A 16,130-nucleotide genomic window follows, 5' to 3' on the forward strand; every position below is an offset into this window, starting at 1 on the left:
CGAAGACCATTTTTAATATAACTCTGACTGGATTTGTCTGAAAGAAGCAAGTCATATACACCTAGGATGCCTCGGGGGTGAGTAAAACAGCCTAATTTTCATTTTTGGATGAACTAACTCATTAAGATTGGTTTTGTGGTCCAGGGTCACATATATTGTTGGTAAACTGTGGACTGTCAGGGGCAATCTGGGGAAAATATTTTTTATATTTTTGTGTGGTTTTCATTTACTATGCTATGCTTATTCACATATCCCATTATTAGCTTTGCTAACATGTTCACAAACACAATTGGAATCAACCTTTCTGAAAAAGAAAAACACTGTAGGATACTTTAAAAAAAAGCACTAATTATTGAATTAACATTACATTCTTGCAAACTGAATATCTTTTCAGACACTTAATTGCATGCTAATTACAGTTTATATACATCTTTATAGCTATTTTTTCATAAATATATTGACAATATGACAATAAACATTAGCATATGGCTAATTTGCCTAGCTTCTACCAATGAATTCACATCAATACACCTTTCATGTGCGTGTGTAGTGTCTACCTGGACATCCATGTGTGTATAAGAGCTTAAGTTAGTTAGCTGTGGTTAGTCAAAGAGTTTTTATCATTGAATACAGATACAGTTGGTAAAGTCTGCACTGTCTGGGTTAGTGGGTCAAAAAGGAAACTATGTAGGAATGTGTGGGAGTATGGAAAGAGGCATAATGGGTGCGAACAAATAGTTAAGGACAGCTGTGTTTGCTTGTTATTTGGTTGTTTGTTCATGCCATTTCGCGCGTTGTCTCACTAGGGAGTTGCCATATGGATGTGGTGCGTTCAGTCAATCTGCCTGCGAACACCCCCTACCACCCACACATGCCTTTAGGGAAAGATGCCTGCTATTATAAATGAAATTCATAAGGTCTTTTTCCTTCAGAGACACTAGTTTTGGTAACCTCAGGAATATTGGTTTATGATAATGTGGGTCATGTGGATAATGTGGGTTCCATTCTTGCTCTTTGTTTGAATTTTGTGGCGTACAATTAAACAAAGCAAGATCTAGTTCATTAAAACAAGTAATAGTCTCCTAATACTCAAAGATTCATTAGGCTAGCTTTGTTAATTGGCACCATGGTGGCGTTCTCCATGCACACTGAATTTACACTTTTAATTAAGAGAAGAAATAAGAGAGGTGATTGCTAATTATGATTGGCATGTAGATTTTTCCTCAACTCTGTCACTGTGGGTAGCAAAATCTTCATTTGCTCTAACCGGTTGAGAACTTAGCTAAGAATGTGTATGTTACGAACCAATGACAGAAAAGACTAATTATTATTCAGCATTCATGCTATTTCTGTCTCTTCTCTCCAGCAACATTCAGAAATTGACTTCATTTTACAGGATACTGTAGCATGAATAGCTTTGTTCCAAAACAAAGACAGCTACCTTTAAAGATAGCATTTTATGGACTATAAGTGCTCTCTTAATGCAGAGTCTGTTCTGAATCGTAGGAACCAATGTGTTCTAAGAAATCACATTTAGGAAAAAAATCATAAATATCACCATTCTTTGTAAGTAAGAAAATCCCATAAATGTATTGCAACAAGCTCAGTCCAACAAAAATACAAGATAGCGGATGATAATGCGGGAAAATGTCCATTATAAATATAGTTATAGCTCTTTCAGTATATTTATGTATTGATAAAAAGTAGTTGACTGTTTTTAGCAATATTTTTGTGTGCTATGTTTATGATTTTGTGTTCGTTAGTGGATACCATTGTTAGCTTAGCAAACATGGTAATACCGAACTCAGTTGGAATCAACTTGTGAAAAAGTTAACTTTAACATACTATTTAAAGGTGCTGTATGTAAGATTTTGACTCTACAAAAGCATTAAAATACCATAATATGTTTGCAGATATTTAAGAAACATGCTAAGTTAACATACTTGTTGATCTGTAAAACAATGCTACAGTCAGTTATTCTCCTTTGAAAATGTGCGTTCAAAGCCGGAATGCCAATCTTTGTTTTGGTTTGTGAAACCCGCCCACTGCCAGTTTACCCGATTGTATTTCGACCCCCTGGGTTGCCAGTTGGTGGAAAACACAGCGTATTTCATTTCATTCATCATCAAGTGTGCTCGTTCCTGTTTGTGTCGTCAATCTGGCAAACTGCGTGTTTGCCAATATTTTGAATTTGGACTGCAATACCTAGTTCAACCACTCTGTGTCAATCCTACATACAGCACCTTTAAAAGAGTAATTTATATGTAAATAATATACTTTAAAAATATATGTTTAAGTGTGAAATGAATGTAATATTTTCAGACACTTTGCATTTTAACTTCAATTAAATATAAATGTATTGTAGTATTTTAGGTAGTTTTTATGTACAGTAATTGCATTATTATCTCATGCTTTTATTATCTTATGATCTAATATGACATTCAAAGCTTTTCATTCAAGCTTTTAATCTAAACGAAAATATACTTTAATGTAAGTTCTATTGAAACTTGTGAAATTTGTGTATTTAAATATATTTTTAATTACACATTTGTAATGATGTTGTTATTTGGTAAATGTAAAATGCATTAACTTTAAATGTAATATTGTAGCATTATAACCAAGTACTTTACATGTGCTTTAGTATGTTCGTCAACACATCAAAATAAGTACACTTCAAAACATGACAAATTATTAAAACATGATGATTTAAAATGTACTTTTAAAGTAAAACATTTAATTAGAAATTTTTATGAAGGACATTTTTCCTTAAATGTGTTTACTAACATAGTCACGAAAGTGTCTCTCTTCAAGCATACTTAAAAGGCCTGTTATTTCATTAGTAATATATTATTATATATATATTATATTTATTATTATTATTTTATATTTGGAAATTGAGTGAATTGAGTTATTTTTAAGTTATTTTTAACCAAAATTAGCATCATATACATCCCTGAAAACAAGACAAGTTTGAGTTTTTTTTTTTTTGTTGTTGCTTAGCAACATACTAATGACCAACTCCATGTGAGCAGATGCAACAATTACGTGTGTTCCTAAAGGTTGGTTGAAGTGTTTTGTAGTGCTAGCAGTGAATGTTATGCTAATGTTATGAGTTTCACACTTTACAACTTGCAAAGATCTGTTACTTTAAAAATGTCTAAAAAAGGTCTTAAAGGAGTCATTGCACTGAATGATTCTTCTACATGGTAACAAAATGGTCATTTTACAGTGCAGAGCCAATTTTCATGTACTTTCAAGAACTTTTCTTTGGAAGATTTTCTTGAAAAAAATATGTCAGTAATGGCACAACGAACCACTTCTTACAGTTTACTGGCTGGTCACACAAAATGTGCTTGAGTTAGACGTTTGTCTAGTTGTAGCGCAAGTGGTGACATGTGGAATTATTTATGAAAGTCTATAGAATTATTGAAAATTAATGCAGGTGTAGAGTTCATATTTCTGTAAGTACCTTGAAGACACTTAGGCCGAGTCCTAATTCTATTTTATACCCCATTCCCCTTCCCCGGTAGGGGTGAAAATATTTCCCTAAGGATTGGGACACCACTGCTATACCGTTACACATCATCATACGTCATCTAGCTCCTAAAATAAACACACCTATACTGGTGTGCTGATGTGCATTAGAGCCTTACCGTTCTATATTAATTCTCTGCTTACTGACACACACACAAACACATACATATATTGGAGATTGCGCAGCTCACACATCCAGAAGCAAAGAAACTTGTCAATGCTGCCCCATGACTTTTATTAATAACAGTTTAAATACTGAATCGCTACATTATATTTTCCAGCAACGAGAGGATAAAATCACTGTTTTAGAAGTAAACTCACTTATTGTACAGAGAGATGCACAGACCCGCTTCCATATCTCTCTCTCTCTATGGCATTATTTGAGAAAAAGGTTTAGCGATTTCTAATTATTGGGGGGACTAGCCCCCTCAATGTCTATGGTGGTTATCACCCTGATCAGACATGAACATGTATGTTGTGGCACTATCGTGCAGTCTTTAATGATATAACGGTAGCAAACTTCAGTGATTTTTGGCAAACAACTCTTTGAATATCATGACCATAAATATGAACTCACCATTGAATGTAACATATATAACAAATGATTACTTTTCATTAAAATCTTTATTAATGCCAAAAATGCTTACATTTATGTGTCTTTTTGTTCGCTCGGGCAGCCATGTTGCTACTGTTGCCAGTTCACCCTGAGATAATTAATACCCCTTCGTTTGAAGTGTGGTCCTGAAAAATCTTTGTTTGAAGGGCTATCTGGCCCTTCCCCTTCCCCCTAACCCTCCAACCAAAAGAGAATCAAGACACTCCTACCCCTTCACCTGAAAACGGCAAACGGAGGGGTAGGGGAAAGGGGAAGTGCTAAGGGGTAGAAATGGGATTGGGCCTTAGGTTAGAATGCTAATCATCTAGCGATATGCTAAGCTGTTGCTCTGAGTGTTTATCTTACAGAACATAAGCTTATTAAAAAAATCGCAATTAAGAAATTTAAAGCTCTGTAGCTTTGGTTATATACAATATGTGTAACAATTTAAAAAGTGCAGTGACACAATTTTTTTGTGACCCCCCCCCCCATTCTCTTCAGTCTTTTAGTCATTTTCTCTCTATTTACTGTTTCTTCACTCTGTTTGAGCTCTGATGAATTAGTTTTGCCTGTGCTAACATTTAATATCCCTTAGCAAACAGTACATCAAACACAAAAAGACGAATGTAAGAAAGACGATGACTAACAAAAGGAAACCAGTGTGGATAGTCGCAGTCTCTCAGATCCCACAACTTGTTGCTCATTTTTCCCACTCAGGCCTCTATTGTCCTCTTCTTCTTGCCCTCTTTCAAGGGTTTTCAAATAAAACATTTGGAGTGTGATATTTGCAGAGGTTGAGCCGTCTTAGTAGCCGTACTGTTTGCCTTCACCTCTGGATGTCAGCCAGGTTGGGACCGCAGCGAATGCAAACTGAACATCCTTGGAAAACAGCTTTGATTAAAGGGGGTTACCAGGAAACCCTGCACTCACACTTAGAGCACTGGAGGCTTTTCTTCCCAGAGTTTAGGAGGATGTTTTCTGGTTTCCCTTAGTTTTTCTTAAAGATGAATCTGATTGCCAAGTCAGAATATGTTTAAATCACTTTAATGTGATTAAGAAATGACTGTGTTGCATGTAAATACTGGAAACCTGCATTGCATTATCATGATTCTTCTTGCATTTGAGTTCTGTATATATTGAGGGTTCAGTACAAGTTAAACAAAAATGACAACACAAAAATAAATTAGACTCATTCAATGTTTGTTATAAGCAAAGCAAATATCAAGGTTGTGGGGAGGAACTTGGAAGGAACAATGGAAGGGAATGAGGCTAATTCTTGGAGGAGAAAAAAATGTGAAACTTTCATTAACTAGTATGTTAAAACTTCTTGATTATTTGAGCTTTAAAGTCGATCTAGTAATTTTTACAGTCATTTTAGAGCTGCCATGGCAACAAAGTTGTAAAATGTAATATAAGTTTACACAGAAAAGGTTAGTGAACCATATTTCCATGCTAAAGTTGTGTTCACCCATATTGTTTATATATTTTGGTTATGATACTGAAACAATATTTTGACATGAACAGATCGGCCTTATTCACTTGTATTGTAAGTGTCTCACTGTAACCCAAATTTGTTTAGAAAACAATGTTTAGAAAATGCTGGCATTTTACCCAGCCAGTTGAACTCAACGGAACACTTATCTAACCCAGAGGAAAGTTTTGTTGCTCTGAGGATGCATTTGATACATAAAGTACAAATGGAGAGCAACTTCACTCCTGAATCCAATGAGAAATGTTGAGTTCATATTTATATCTCTGACTTTGGTGCATTAATACGTGAGATTATTGGGGCCTTTTTCTCAGATAATTACCTGAGTGGACCTGTAACCAGTGACCAGCATTCGCAGGTAATAAGCTGTTAAGTAGAAAATAACACGTGGGAATGACAGGCAATGGAATCTGATTGCTCTCTAGAGCAGAAATAAATGAGCAATTTGGTGCATTTTACTTCATACAACTGTATTATTTTATAATAAATAATGCATCTTATATGTGTAAAACAATATTTTTGTGAGCATTTTCTTAATTGAAATATGATATCATGATGCTTAACTAATATAACATTTACTACATACACTAATGTGCAAAAGTGGGCACGTTAGTATTTTCACCCCAAAGAATGGTGTTCGGCCAGTTATTTCTATCTTTTGCTGTAGTGTGTCAGTAGAAAATATCAGTTTATATTTCCAAACATTCATTTTGCCATTCATTTTAATAATAATCTAGTGAGATTTTTGAATGCACAAGCAGTCTGACAGCAGCCGCTGCTCCACATGGAGATCTGATCTTACCATCATCAAATCTGTTTGTGAATACATGAAGAAACAGATGAAACTGAGATAAACTAAATCCAGAAGAACTGTGGTCATATCTCCAAGACGCTTGAAGGAACCTTCCTGCAAATCTACCTGAAAAACAATGTGCAAATGTACCTGGACAAAAGCTGTTTTAAATGCAAAGTTTGGTCACACCAAATATTGATTTGATTTAGTTAATAGAAGCTAATTGATAAATAAAATCCATTTATGACAATATTTTTGAAAGCATCCTTACTTTACAGCATATTTACACAAGTGCCTAAAACTTCTTACAGTACTGTAGCTTTGGAGGCAGGTTTCTTAAAATGTCTTAAAGCAATGCTACAGTTCTTCTGGATTTAGTTTGTCTCAGTTTTATCTGTTTCTTCATGTAATCACAGACAGATGATGATGGTGAGATCAGATCTCTATGTGGAGCACCGACTGTTGTCAGACTGCTTGTGCATTCAAATATCTCACTAGATTATTATTAAAATTAATGGCAAAATGAATGTTTGGAAATGTAAACTGATATTTTCTACTGACACACTACAGCAAAAGATAAAAATAACTGGCTTAAAACCCTTTTTTGGGGTGAAAATACTAATGTGCCTAAGACTTTTGCACAGTACTGTATATTAGATGAAACATTAATGAAAAAATGACCTGTGGAATGTATTAAATAACATATGCATTCCATGAATAATGATGCAAACTAAGATCAAAGACTTTAATAAACAGTTTCTGGTATGTAAGGGGAAAAAGATCTGTCTGTCCATATTTGCACTGAAAAACAACAAGAAGAAATTGAATGCACAGTCCATTTTAGACCCACTTTCACATTTCATTGTTAAACAGCTGGAGGTTTTGTATTCATTTATATACTTAGTAATAGAAAAACCGATTGCTTAGTGTTTGTTTAGAAAAGCATTTTTTTCAAAACTTTTTTCAAAAAGTATTGTCAGCATTTTCTCACTCTTTTCTTACTCCATTTCACACTTGATTAGATTTCTTATTATGTGTGTGATTCATTGTACTGACTCAGTGACCTGACTTCTACTGGAAATAGTGCCTTAGCAAATGCCACTAATGATACAGCTAATGCTCAGCGTCTGCTGTTAGCTTTTAGCTTTTTAACTGCATTTTACTCCTTAAACAAAGAAAATGAGCTTTAATTTGCTGAACTCTTTGTTCGTCCTGAAGGAACATAAAGGCCTCTATCAAACGCCGACTGTAGCTTGAACCAATTGCGGGGACCTTAACAACAGTTTGCAATTGCTGCAAAAATCACATGCATTAGGAAAAGGTCACCGATGGCTTTCACATGGAGAGAAAACAGATGAAATGACATTTAGGAATCCAGATGTTCTTTTATTAAATGTCAATTTCCTTCAGAACAGCACCAAGCATGACTAGATATGAAATATAGATACATTTCAAAACTATGGCAGTGGGATTGTGTCACGCTCATTTCATTACCAAACTGGAAATATTATTCATGCAGAGGCATTCTTTTTAATGGTTAAAAGTCATAATAGAACAACTTTGACATCTCAAGAATGTCTCAAATTGTGTTTAGATTTGCCAAGATTGACTAGATATAAGCTACCAAAGGAATAGTTAATCAAAATAAATCAAAAGTAAATAAGTAAATGTCCTCACCCTCAGGCCGCCGAAGATGTTGGAGATGAGTTGGTTTCTTCATCATATTTGAAGAAATGTAGCATTACATCACTTGCTCACCAGTGGATCCTCTGTAGTGAATGGGTGCCGTCAGAATGAGAGTCCAGACTGCTTATAAAAACATCACAATAAATCTACAAGTAATCCACACGATTCCAGTCCATCAGTTAATGTCTTAAATAGCCAAAAACTGCATGTTTGTAAGAAACAAATCCATCATTAAAGATGTTTTAACTTAAAACCATTGCTTCTAGCTAAAACATGAGTCCTCTATCTATAATATCGCTTCCTCCAGTGAAAACGTCTTCTGGTTTGAATTAGGTATGAAATATTGCCAGATTAAGCATCGTTTACAAGTGAAAACTGTCCAAAACTGTTCCAAACAAGTGTGTTGTATTTTGATGTGATGGACAAAAGGAGATTATTATGGATTTTGGACTCATATTTTGGCCAGAAGTGATGGTATGAAATGTAAAACATCCCAATGATGGACCTGTTTCCACAAACAAGCAAGCAGCTCTTCACTTCACAAGACATTAACTGATGGACTGGAGTTGTGTGGATTACTTGTAGATTATTGTGATGTTTTTATCAGCTGTTTGGACTCTCATTCTGACGGCACCCATTCACTGAAGATGATCTATTGGTAAGCAAATGATGCAATGCTACATTTCTCCAAATCTGATGAAGAAACAAACTCATCTACATCTTGGATGGACTGAGGGTACATTTTCAGGTCTCCCAAACTATAAAAAAGCAATAAAAGTTGAATCTTGTCTTGGTGATTTTAAATTTTTTGGGTATGTTGATGTTTTCTAACCTAAACTTGCATTTCAGATCTATTTTGCATGAATAATTATTTATTTAATTCAAGTAGACCTTTTACAAACTCTTTTAATTAGGGACTTAAGTGAAAATGCCATCCAGATGATACCAAGAAGAGCATTTAGAGGAGCCACAGACATCAAGAACTTGTGAGTTAAAATTCACACAACTTTATTTATCTATAAATGTTTCTTTTAAGTTCCCCAATAAAATGATTTAAATGTAACCTTTAAATGATCAAAATGTCTTGTGTGCCACTGTATTTGTGTTGATCTCAGGCAGCTGGATAAGAACCACATCAGCTGCATTGAGGACGGAGTGTTTCGGGCCATGAGAGTCCTGGAGGTCCTGTATGTACTGACTTTATGTGCTACGGAGAAAGAAAATTAGATTTTTTTTTTTTTAAATTTTTCATTTGCAGTTATTTCAGATTATATCTTCTTTATAATTTTCCTCCATAGCACACTAAACAACAACAATATCAGCACCATCCCCATTTCCAGCTTTAACCACATGCCCAAGTTACGTACCTTGTGAGTCCAGAGCTCTTTTTCCGCATTTCTTCTCACGCAGAAGTATGAGAATTGACAATAGTGATGCTTGCAAAGTGTGTTTTCAGCAGTTTTCTGCTTTTGTTTTCCTAGCCGGCTGCACTCTAACAGTCTGCGGTGTGACTGTCATTTGTCATGGCTGTCTCAGTGGCTCAGACAGAGAGCGACGCTGGGACTTTACACTCAGTGCAGTGCACCACCCAACCTACACGGCCTCAACCTGGCCGAACTGCAGAAGAAAGACTTTACATGCTCCGGTAAACCTGGTCTCTTGGAATATGGGCTGTAGTTTTGGCTGTTCGATTTTATTTTTGTGTTAATTTTTACTACCATTTAAAAAAAAAAAAACTTAATTAAACGTTTATTAAAAAAAAAAAAATGCAATTTTTGTCAAAAAACAGTATGAAGGTCACATTGTGTTTCTTTGTGTATTAATTGATATTATATAAGTGTTTAAAAAAACGAACCACATTTTTTATCATTTATTAAATTATGTTTAAAAACAGATATCACTTTTTTTGATATACTATGACAGTCACATTTAATTTCTTCAACTTTTACATTTAAGGTGTTAATTTTTATTAAAAACATTTTTAAAACTAAAATCCTATGAAGGACACGTTAACAGTACCTTGAAAACGTTTTATCTTAACTGGAATTTATCATTTATTTTTTGCTATTTTCTGAATAACTTAGGAATAACTTTTAACTTAGGAATTGATTTTGTTACAGCCCCAAACTTAGACTATGAAAATACATCCTAAATATATTATTATATTTTTATTATTGTAATCTCAAGGCAGTGTAAAACAGTAATAAACCATTTCAACACTTACTGTGTGAAAGTCATATAATTTTGTTATCAGTTTTGCTGTTTGTTAAACATGTATTTTCAAATGTCACTCTTAAAAATAAAGGTGCTTCACAAACGTTTTTGTCTAAATGGTTCCATAAAGAACCTTTAAACATCTGAAGAATCTTCACATTTCTCAAAAGGTTCTTTGTGGCGAAAGAAGGTTCTATAAAAAGGTAAGAAATAGATTAACTGAATGGTTCTTTGTGGAACCAAAATTGGTTATTCTATGGCATCGCTGTGAAGAACCTTTTAAGCACCTTTATTTTTAAGAGTGTTGTTTGCCATGGAGGGTAGAGAATATTATTATTATGGTGTATTATTTCTAACTAACCTGTAATTTTATATATTTAAAAAAAATTCACAAAAGTTATGTAATTTATACATAATGTAACTGTGAAATCTCAGTCTCAAAAGAGTTTGGCCATTTTATTCAGTGGCAAAAAAGCCATTTACACAACAGATTACACGATGATTTGAAATATGAGGGAAATTAAATTTTTTCGCACGTTTCTCACAATGTTTTCTAAAAAAAACAAACAGACAAAAAAAAAACACTGTTCCAAAGTCCCCAGATTTGAAGAAATTTGAAGAAACATTATGTACTGTATCATACTTTAGAAAAATTTAATGCATGCTTAAGACTAATATCTATAATGTTTCCTTCTTTTCCTGAGGTGTTTTTGATTCCAGTCCTCAGCCCTGTGGTCTTGCGTCTGGTTCCTGTCCACCGATGTGCACATGTACGAACAATATCGTGGACTGCAGAGGAAAAGGTCTGACGGCGATTCCAGCTAACATGCCTGAAGGCATGACTGAGATGTGAGTGTGTTTTTTACTTATTTAAGATCAGCTCAACTTTAACATTGTTTTTGACCCCTTGTGAAAAATAAGTACACTTTACATTTACCCTTGACTCTTCACTTTCACATCTGATGGGTTTTACCCTTTCTTGACCCGCATTGGTGCGATCGACCGCTTGCTGTCTTTGACATTGACTAAAGTGCTAAAGGTCGTGCCCTTCACAGAGTAATAACCATGATAATAAGGGAGCCAAGGAGACGCTAGTAGAGCTAACCATCCACCCTTGACATTTAGTTGACCGCTTCTCTGGTTTTCTGTCTTTCAGACGATTGGAGCAGAACGGTATAAAGTCTGTTCCTCCAGGAGCGTTCGCCTCCTACAAGAGACTGCGCAGAATGTGAGTGATTACAGTTATATAAACTACAATTTGAACTCTGACATAAATCAGATTCATTAGTCCACATACATTTTTGAGAATCACTATACATGCAGTTTTGTAATTGTTAATTAAGGAATGATTGGAACAAATTCATTCAGGATCTGCTGCGTTTGCTTTTCTTTATATTTATCACCATTATATTTCACGTTTCATTATTCTTTCTTTTACTCCACAGAGATTTGAGTAATAACCAAATATCTGAAATCGCCCCCGATGCTTTTCAAGGCCTGCGCTCACTCAACTCACTGTAAGTGTGCATTTAAAATTCATTCACTCTTACTGTGTCTATCTTACGTTACATGCCAGAAAATAAAGGGATGGGGAAATAAAATAACTTTAAACATCATAAATATATTTCCAATGTGTGTTTTTGATAAAGCAAATCAGAAAACTGAGGTATATGAAATGACCAAGTCATAAACTCATAAAAATGCTGCAGAGGGTCTCATAAAGCCCACAGACATCATACAATAAAATCATTCTGCAACAGAAATGTTGATGTAGACATTACTGCTAATGCTCCTTCATTCAACACCGACCTACAAGAAATGATTTCCAACAGCGTTTGGAGCAAACACATATTTTTCCACAGCAGGAAATTATATTTTCAATGATTTCTTTATTTTAGGAGCCGAGAGCCAGCAACAGCAACATGAAAAAATAAATACATGTATTAATAATAAAAATCACAATAAACAATTGCTTTGCACATGAATACTAAATTAAACATATAATCACAAAGAATGATTTTTATTATTACTTGTTAAATTAATTATGTTATTGTTTTGAGAATTGCATATCCATTTATTCAAATCTGTAAACAACACGCCTTCATGTTTTGTGCATTTTACACCACTCACGTACAGTATATATAATCATTTAATCTGCATATGATTGCTTGTATATTTCCAACATGTTCATATGTGCGCGGTTATTAGCTGTGTTGAATTATGCATCATGTAGCATAAAGAGTTCTTTGTAAACATCTGTTCTGGGAGAATCTCAGCAGGGCTCTGATGTGAAAGTGTGTGGTTTGTGTAAATATATGAGTGTGTGTCTAGCCTGCAGCGCTAGCCGTCTCTAGCATACATGTCTTAAATGATTTGACTGCATGAGGGATGCATGCGATTCAGCTCAGCGGGAACATTGCTTCATGCCAGATTGTCTTTTTTTTTTTTTTTTTTTTTTTTTTGATAAAACGGGTGATAAAATCTCATAGACTTACATTTAGTCAGTTTGATTCATTACTGCTAACTGGCTCTTTTGAACAGTTGCATTAATGATTCAGCAGTTCAGTCACTAAATATTTTATACAGTAGTGATTCATTCAAGAATCAGACTTTGATACATTAATTTATCTATTTCAGAAAGTACAGATATCTGATTTATGAATGAATCACATATTGAGTCTAATCTTTTCAGTGAATCAGTACCGATTGTTCAGAGACTCTGCCTAAATGATTCATTCACAAACTGGTTCTTGGTTCAGTTAATTGTTGAGTTGTTAATTCAACTCATTACAAATCTGACATGTACAGAAAAAGATCTGTAATTTGTATATTAATTCCTCAGACTGGTTTTATAAACTGGCTTAGTTGATTCATTAAAATGATCCAATTCTTTAGGCTGATTCATTAATTAATCGAACATTACTTATGTTGAATAAAACAATGCATATCTAGAATTCAATGAACAGGTGATTAACAATTATTAGAGTATAAGATTAAAGAATTGTTGAGTTGTATAATGTGCAAAAGATTTGGTTCTGTGATTCACTGCCGTGTTGACTTGAGAACCACATGGACAGATTCAATCTCATTTGTGAATGAAACATTCAGACTTGTGAACTGATTCATCAAAAAATTAATTCATGAATGAGATGCTAATTTCATTGAAGGAGGAATTCATGTAGAATTCAACAAAGAAGTCAATAGTGTTAATATTCATTCATTCATTTAGTAATGACTGATTCATGAATGAATTGTTCTATTGAGTCATATCCTTTTAGTCAAACCAGTTCACAAACTCAGTCTGAACGATTCATTCCCAAATCAGTTTGTGTTTAAGGAATCTGTGAGTTGTTAAACAGATTCATTACAAGTCGGACATGTCCAAAATGTTTTGTTTCTATTAGTCGCTGATTTGTGAAAATCTCAAATCATACTGATTTTGTGAAATGGTTCAGTTGATTCAATAAAAAGTGCTTTGTCCTAATGAAGAAGGAAGTTATAAATAAAGACCAGAGACTTAGGGATGTGCTCTTATGACTTCAGATAATAAAATGTGAAATCATAAATTTATAAAGATTCATAAAATGTAAGAATAATCTAGTAAAACCCATTTGTGTTTAAATGTATGTGTAACCTTACAGTATGTCAGAATGGTACATTTTTATGAAATCCGCATGTTTCCAAGCCCTGCAGACTTGGTTCAAATGAAACTGTTTATCAGCACCATTGTATCTCATAATTGTGTTTTGTTTTACAGGGTTCTTTATGGAAATAAGATTACAGATCTGCCTCGAGGTGTTTTTGACGGATTGAGTGCATTAGAGTTACTGTAAGTACAGAAAAGCCTATGTCGATGTAAAATTACCACCCACATATGAAAAATGTCACTTTGTGATCCGTGAATAAAGTAGCACACTGAAACAGCATCATCCAGACAGTCATCGTAATGTCTGAGCTGTCTGTCTTTCTCTCTTTCAGACTATTAAATGCCAATAAGATCCACTGTGTTCGCGTCAACATCTTCCAGGACCTTGAGAACCTATCTCTGCTGTCCCTGTATGACAATAAGATCCAGACTCTAGCCAAAGGCACATTTACTCCGCTGAAATCCATCCAGACTCTGTAAGAGACGTTACATAGCAAACAGTTGATATGGGCACTTACTGTAATCAAAACGTTTTATTATTGGCTTTCTTTCAGTCACTTAGCTCAGAACCCGTTCGTCTGTGATTGTGGTTTGAAGTGGCTGGCAGACTTTTTGCGCTCCAACCCGATTGAGACCAGCGGCGCACGATGCTCCAGTCCTCGACGACTCGCCAACAAACGCATCAGTCAGATCAAGAGCAAGAAGTTCCGCTGTTCAGGTAGAATACACCAACACTCTGTTATTACAGAGAAATTATAAAAATATGCATGCATTTATTTATTTAAAAATACACACATAACGTTTAACTGGGAAGTTTATTTGAAATTCCAGGTAATTGCGCAGTCAGTAATTGTTTCTCCAAGCAACACATTAGTAGGTGAATGAATCAAATCAGTTGAGTGAATGATTTAATGATTCGCTCATAAAGGCAGACACTTGTTTAATTCCTGAATAAATCAAATGTTTTTGAACAAGTCATAGACAGTCAGTTGAGAATGAATCAGTGTCTTCGACTAAATGGGTTGAGTGAATGATTTAATGAATTACTCATAAAGTGAGTCACTGGTTTCATTCCTGATTGAATCTGATGTTGAACAAATCATTTGGATAAATTATTTATTGATTCGCTCTTTCAGACAGTTGCTTGTTTAGTTTCTGAATGAATCAGTGTTTGTGCAAATCAGCTGAATTAATAATTCAGTGACTTAATGATATTGGCAGTCATTTGTTTCATTCCTGAATGAATCAGTGTTATTGAACGAATCGTTTGTGCGAATGATTCAACGATTCAAAAAATTCTGATTTTTTTTTAACAAAACGTTTTTGTGTAGTTTCATTTGTGTAGTTCCTGAATAAAACAGTGCTGTTAAGTGAACGATTTAATGACTCGCTTATAAAGAGTCACTTGTTTTGTTCCATTAATGAATCAGTGTTTATGAACAAAGAAGGCTTCACTCATATAGAGAGTCACTCATTTAGTTTATGAGTTATCAGTATTATTTAACAAATCGGTGACTGAATGGTTTAATGATTTGCTCATAAAGACAGTCTCTTGTTTAGCACCTGAATGAATCAGTATTTCTTGACTAACTGGATGAATAATTAAATTACTCACTAATATAGGCAGTCACTTGTTTCTTTCACGAATTTATCAGTGTTGTTCAACAAATCAGTTGAAAAATACTTAAGTGTAAACATATAGACAATTACTAATTTTGTTCCTGAGTTAATCAATTTTATTGAAAAAAAAGTGAATAATTTAATGATTCACCCATAAAACAGTGCCTTGTTTTGTTTCTGATTTAATGTTTTTGACTAAATCAGTTGAATGAATGACATTTACTCACTTATAGTCAGGTATATGCTGCCACCTACTGGCATTAATTCATAACCTACATAAAGCGTGACTAAACATCACTGACCAATGAGATTCAAGGAAACAGTTGTATAAATGCCAGTATATTCAAGCAAATCTTTGGTTTCAGTCTTTATTTGTCTAGTTTAAGTCTCAAATTTAGATCTTTGCTGGCTTCATGTATATATACACTTCCATAGCAGCTGTGTTTTCTGTTTTCTTGCACGTGTTGGCATAGCAGCCAAGGAACAGTACCACATCCCAGGTAAGTTGTTTATATCTAAGTATCTCATTGAACCTGGTTTTGTATATGACTAC

At 34.3% G+C, this 16,130-nt stretch overlaps 1 protein-coding gene across 2 annotated transcripts in view; it reads left to right on the forward strand.

Moving 5' to 3' along the window:
* LOC109046835 (slit homolog 1 protein-like) overlaps window positions 1-16,130 on the forward strand; it is a 32,528-nt gene that overhangs the window by 10,330 nt on the left and 6,068 nt on the right. Inside the window, exons 5-15 of one of the 2 annotated variants that reach the window (XM_042749355.1) lie at window positions 9,012-9,083; window positions 9,213-9,284; window positions 9,396-9,467; window positions 9,579-9,742; window positions 11,016-11,160; window positions 11,468-11,539; window positions 11,757-11,828; window positions 14,069-14,140; window positions 14,290-14,433; window positions 14,512-14,675; window positions 16,051-16,077. In XM_042749355.1, coding sequence (XP_042605289.1) covers window positions 9,012-9,083; window positions 9,213-9,284; window positions 9,396-9,467; window positions 9,579-9,742; window positions 11,016-11,160; window positions 11,468-11,539; window positions 11,757-11,828; window positions 14,069-14,140; window positions 14,290-14,433; window positions 14,512-14,675; window positions 16,051-16,077 — 1,076 coding nt within the window. The remainder of the gene's footprint in view (window positions 1-9,011; window positions 9,084-9,212; window positions 9,285-9,395; window positions 9,468-9,578; window positions 9,743-11,015; window positions 11,161-11,467; window positions 11,540-11,756; window positions 11,829-14,068; window positions 14,141-14,289; window positions 14,434-14,511; window positions 14,676-16,050; window positions 16,078-16,130) is intronic. The other variant, XM_042749356.1, reaches the window with a different exon arrangement.

This window comes from Cyprinus carpio, chromosome B22, assembly GCF_018340385.1.
Source record: "Cyprinus carpio isolate SPL01 chromosome B22, ASM1834038v1, whole genome shotgun sequence".
Lineage (NCBI taxonomy): Eukaryota > Metazoa > Chordata > Actinopteri > Cypriniformes > Cyprinidae > Cyprinus > Cyprinus carpio.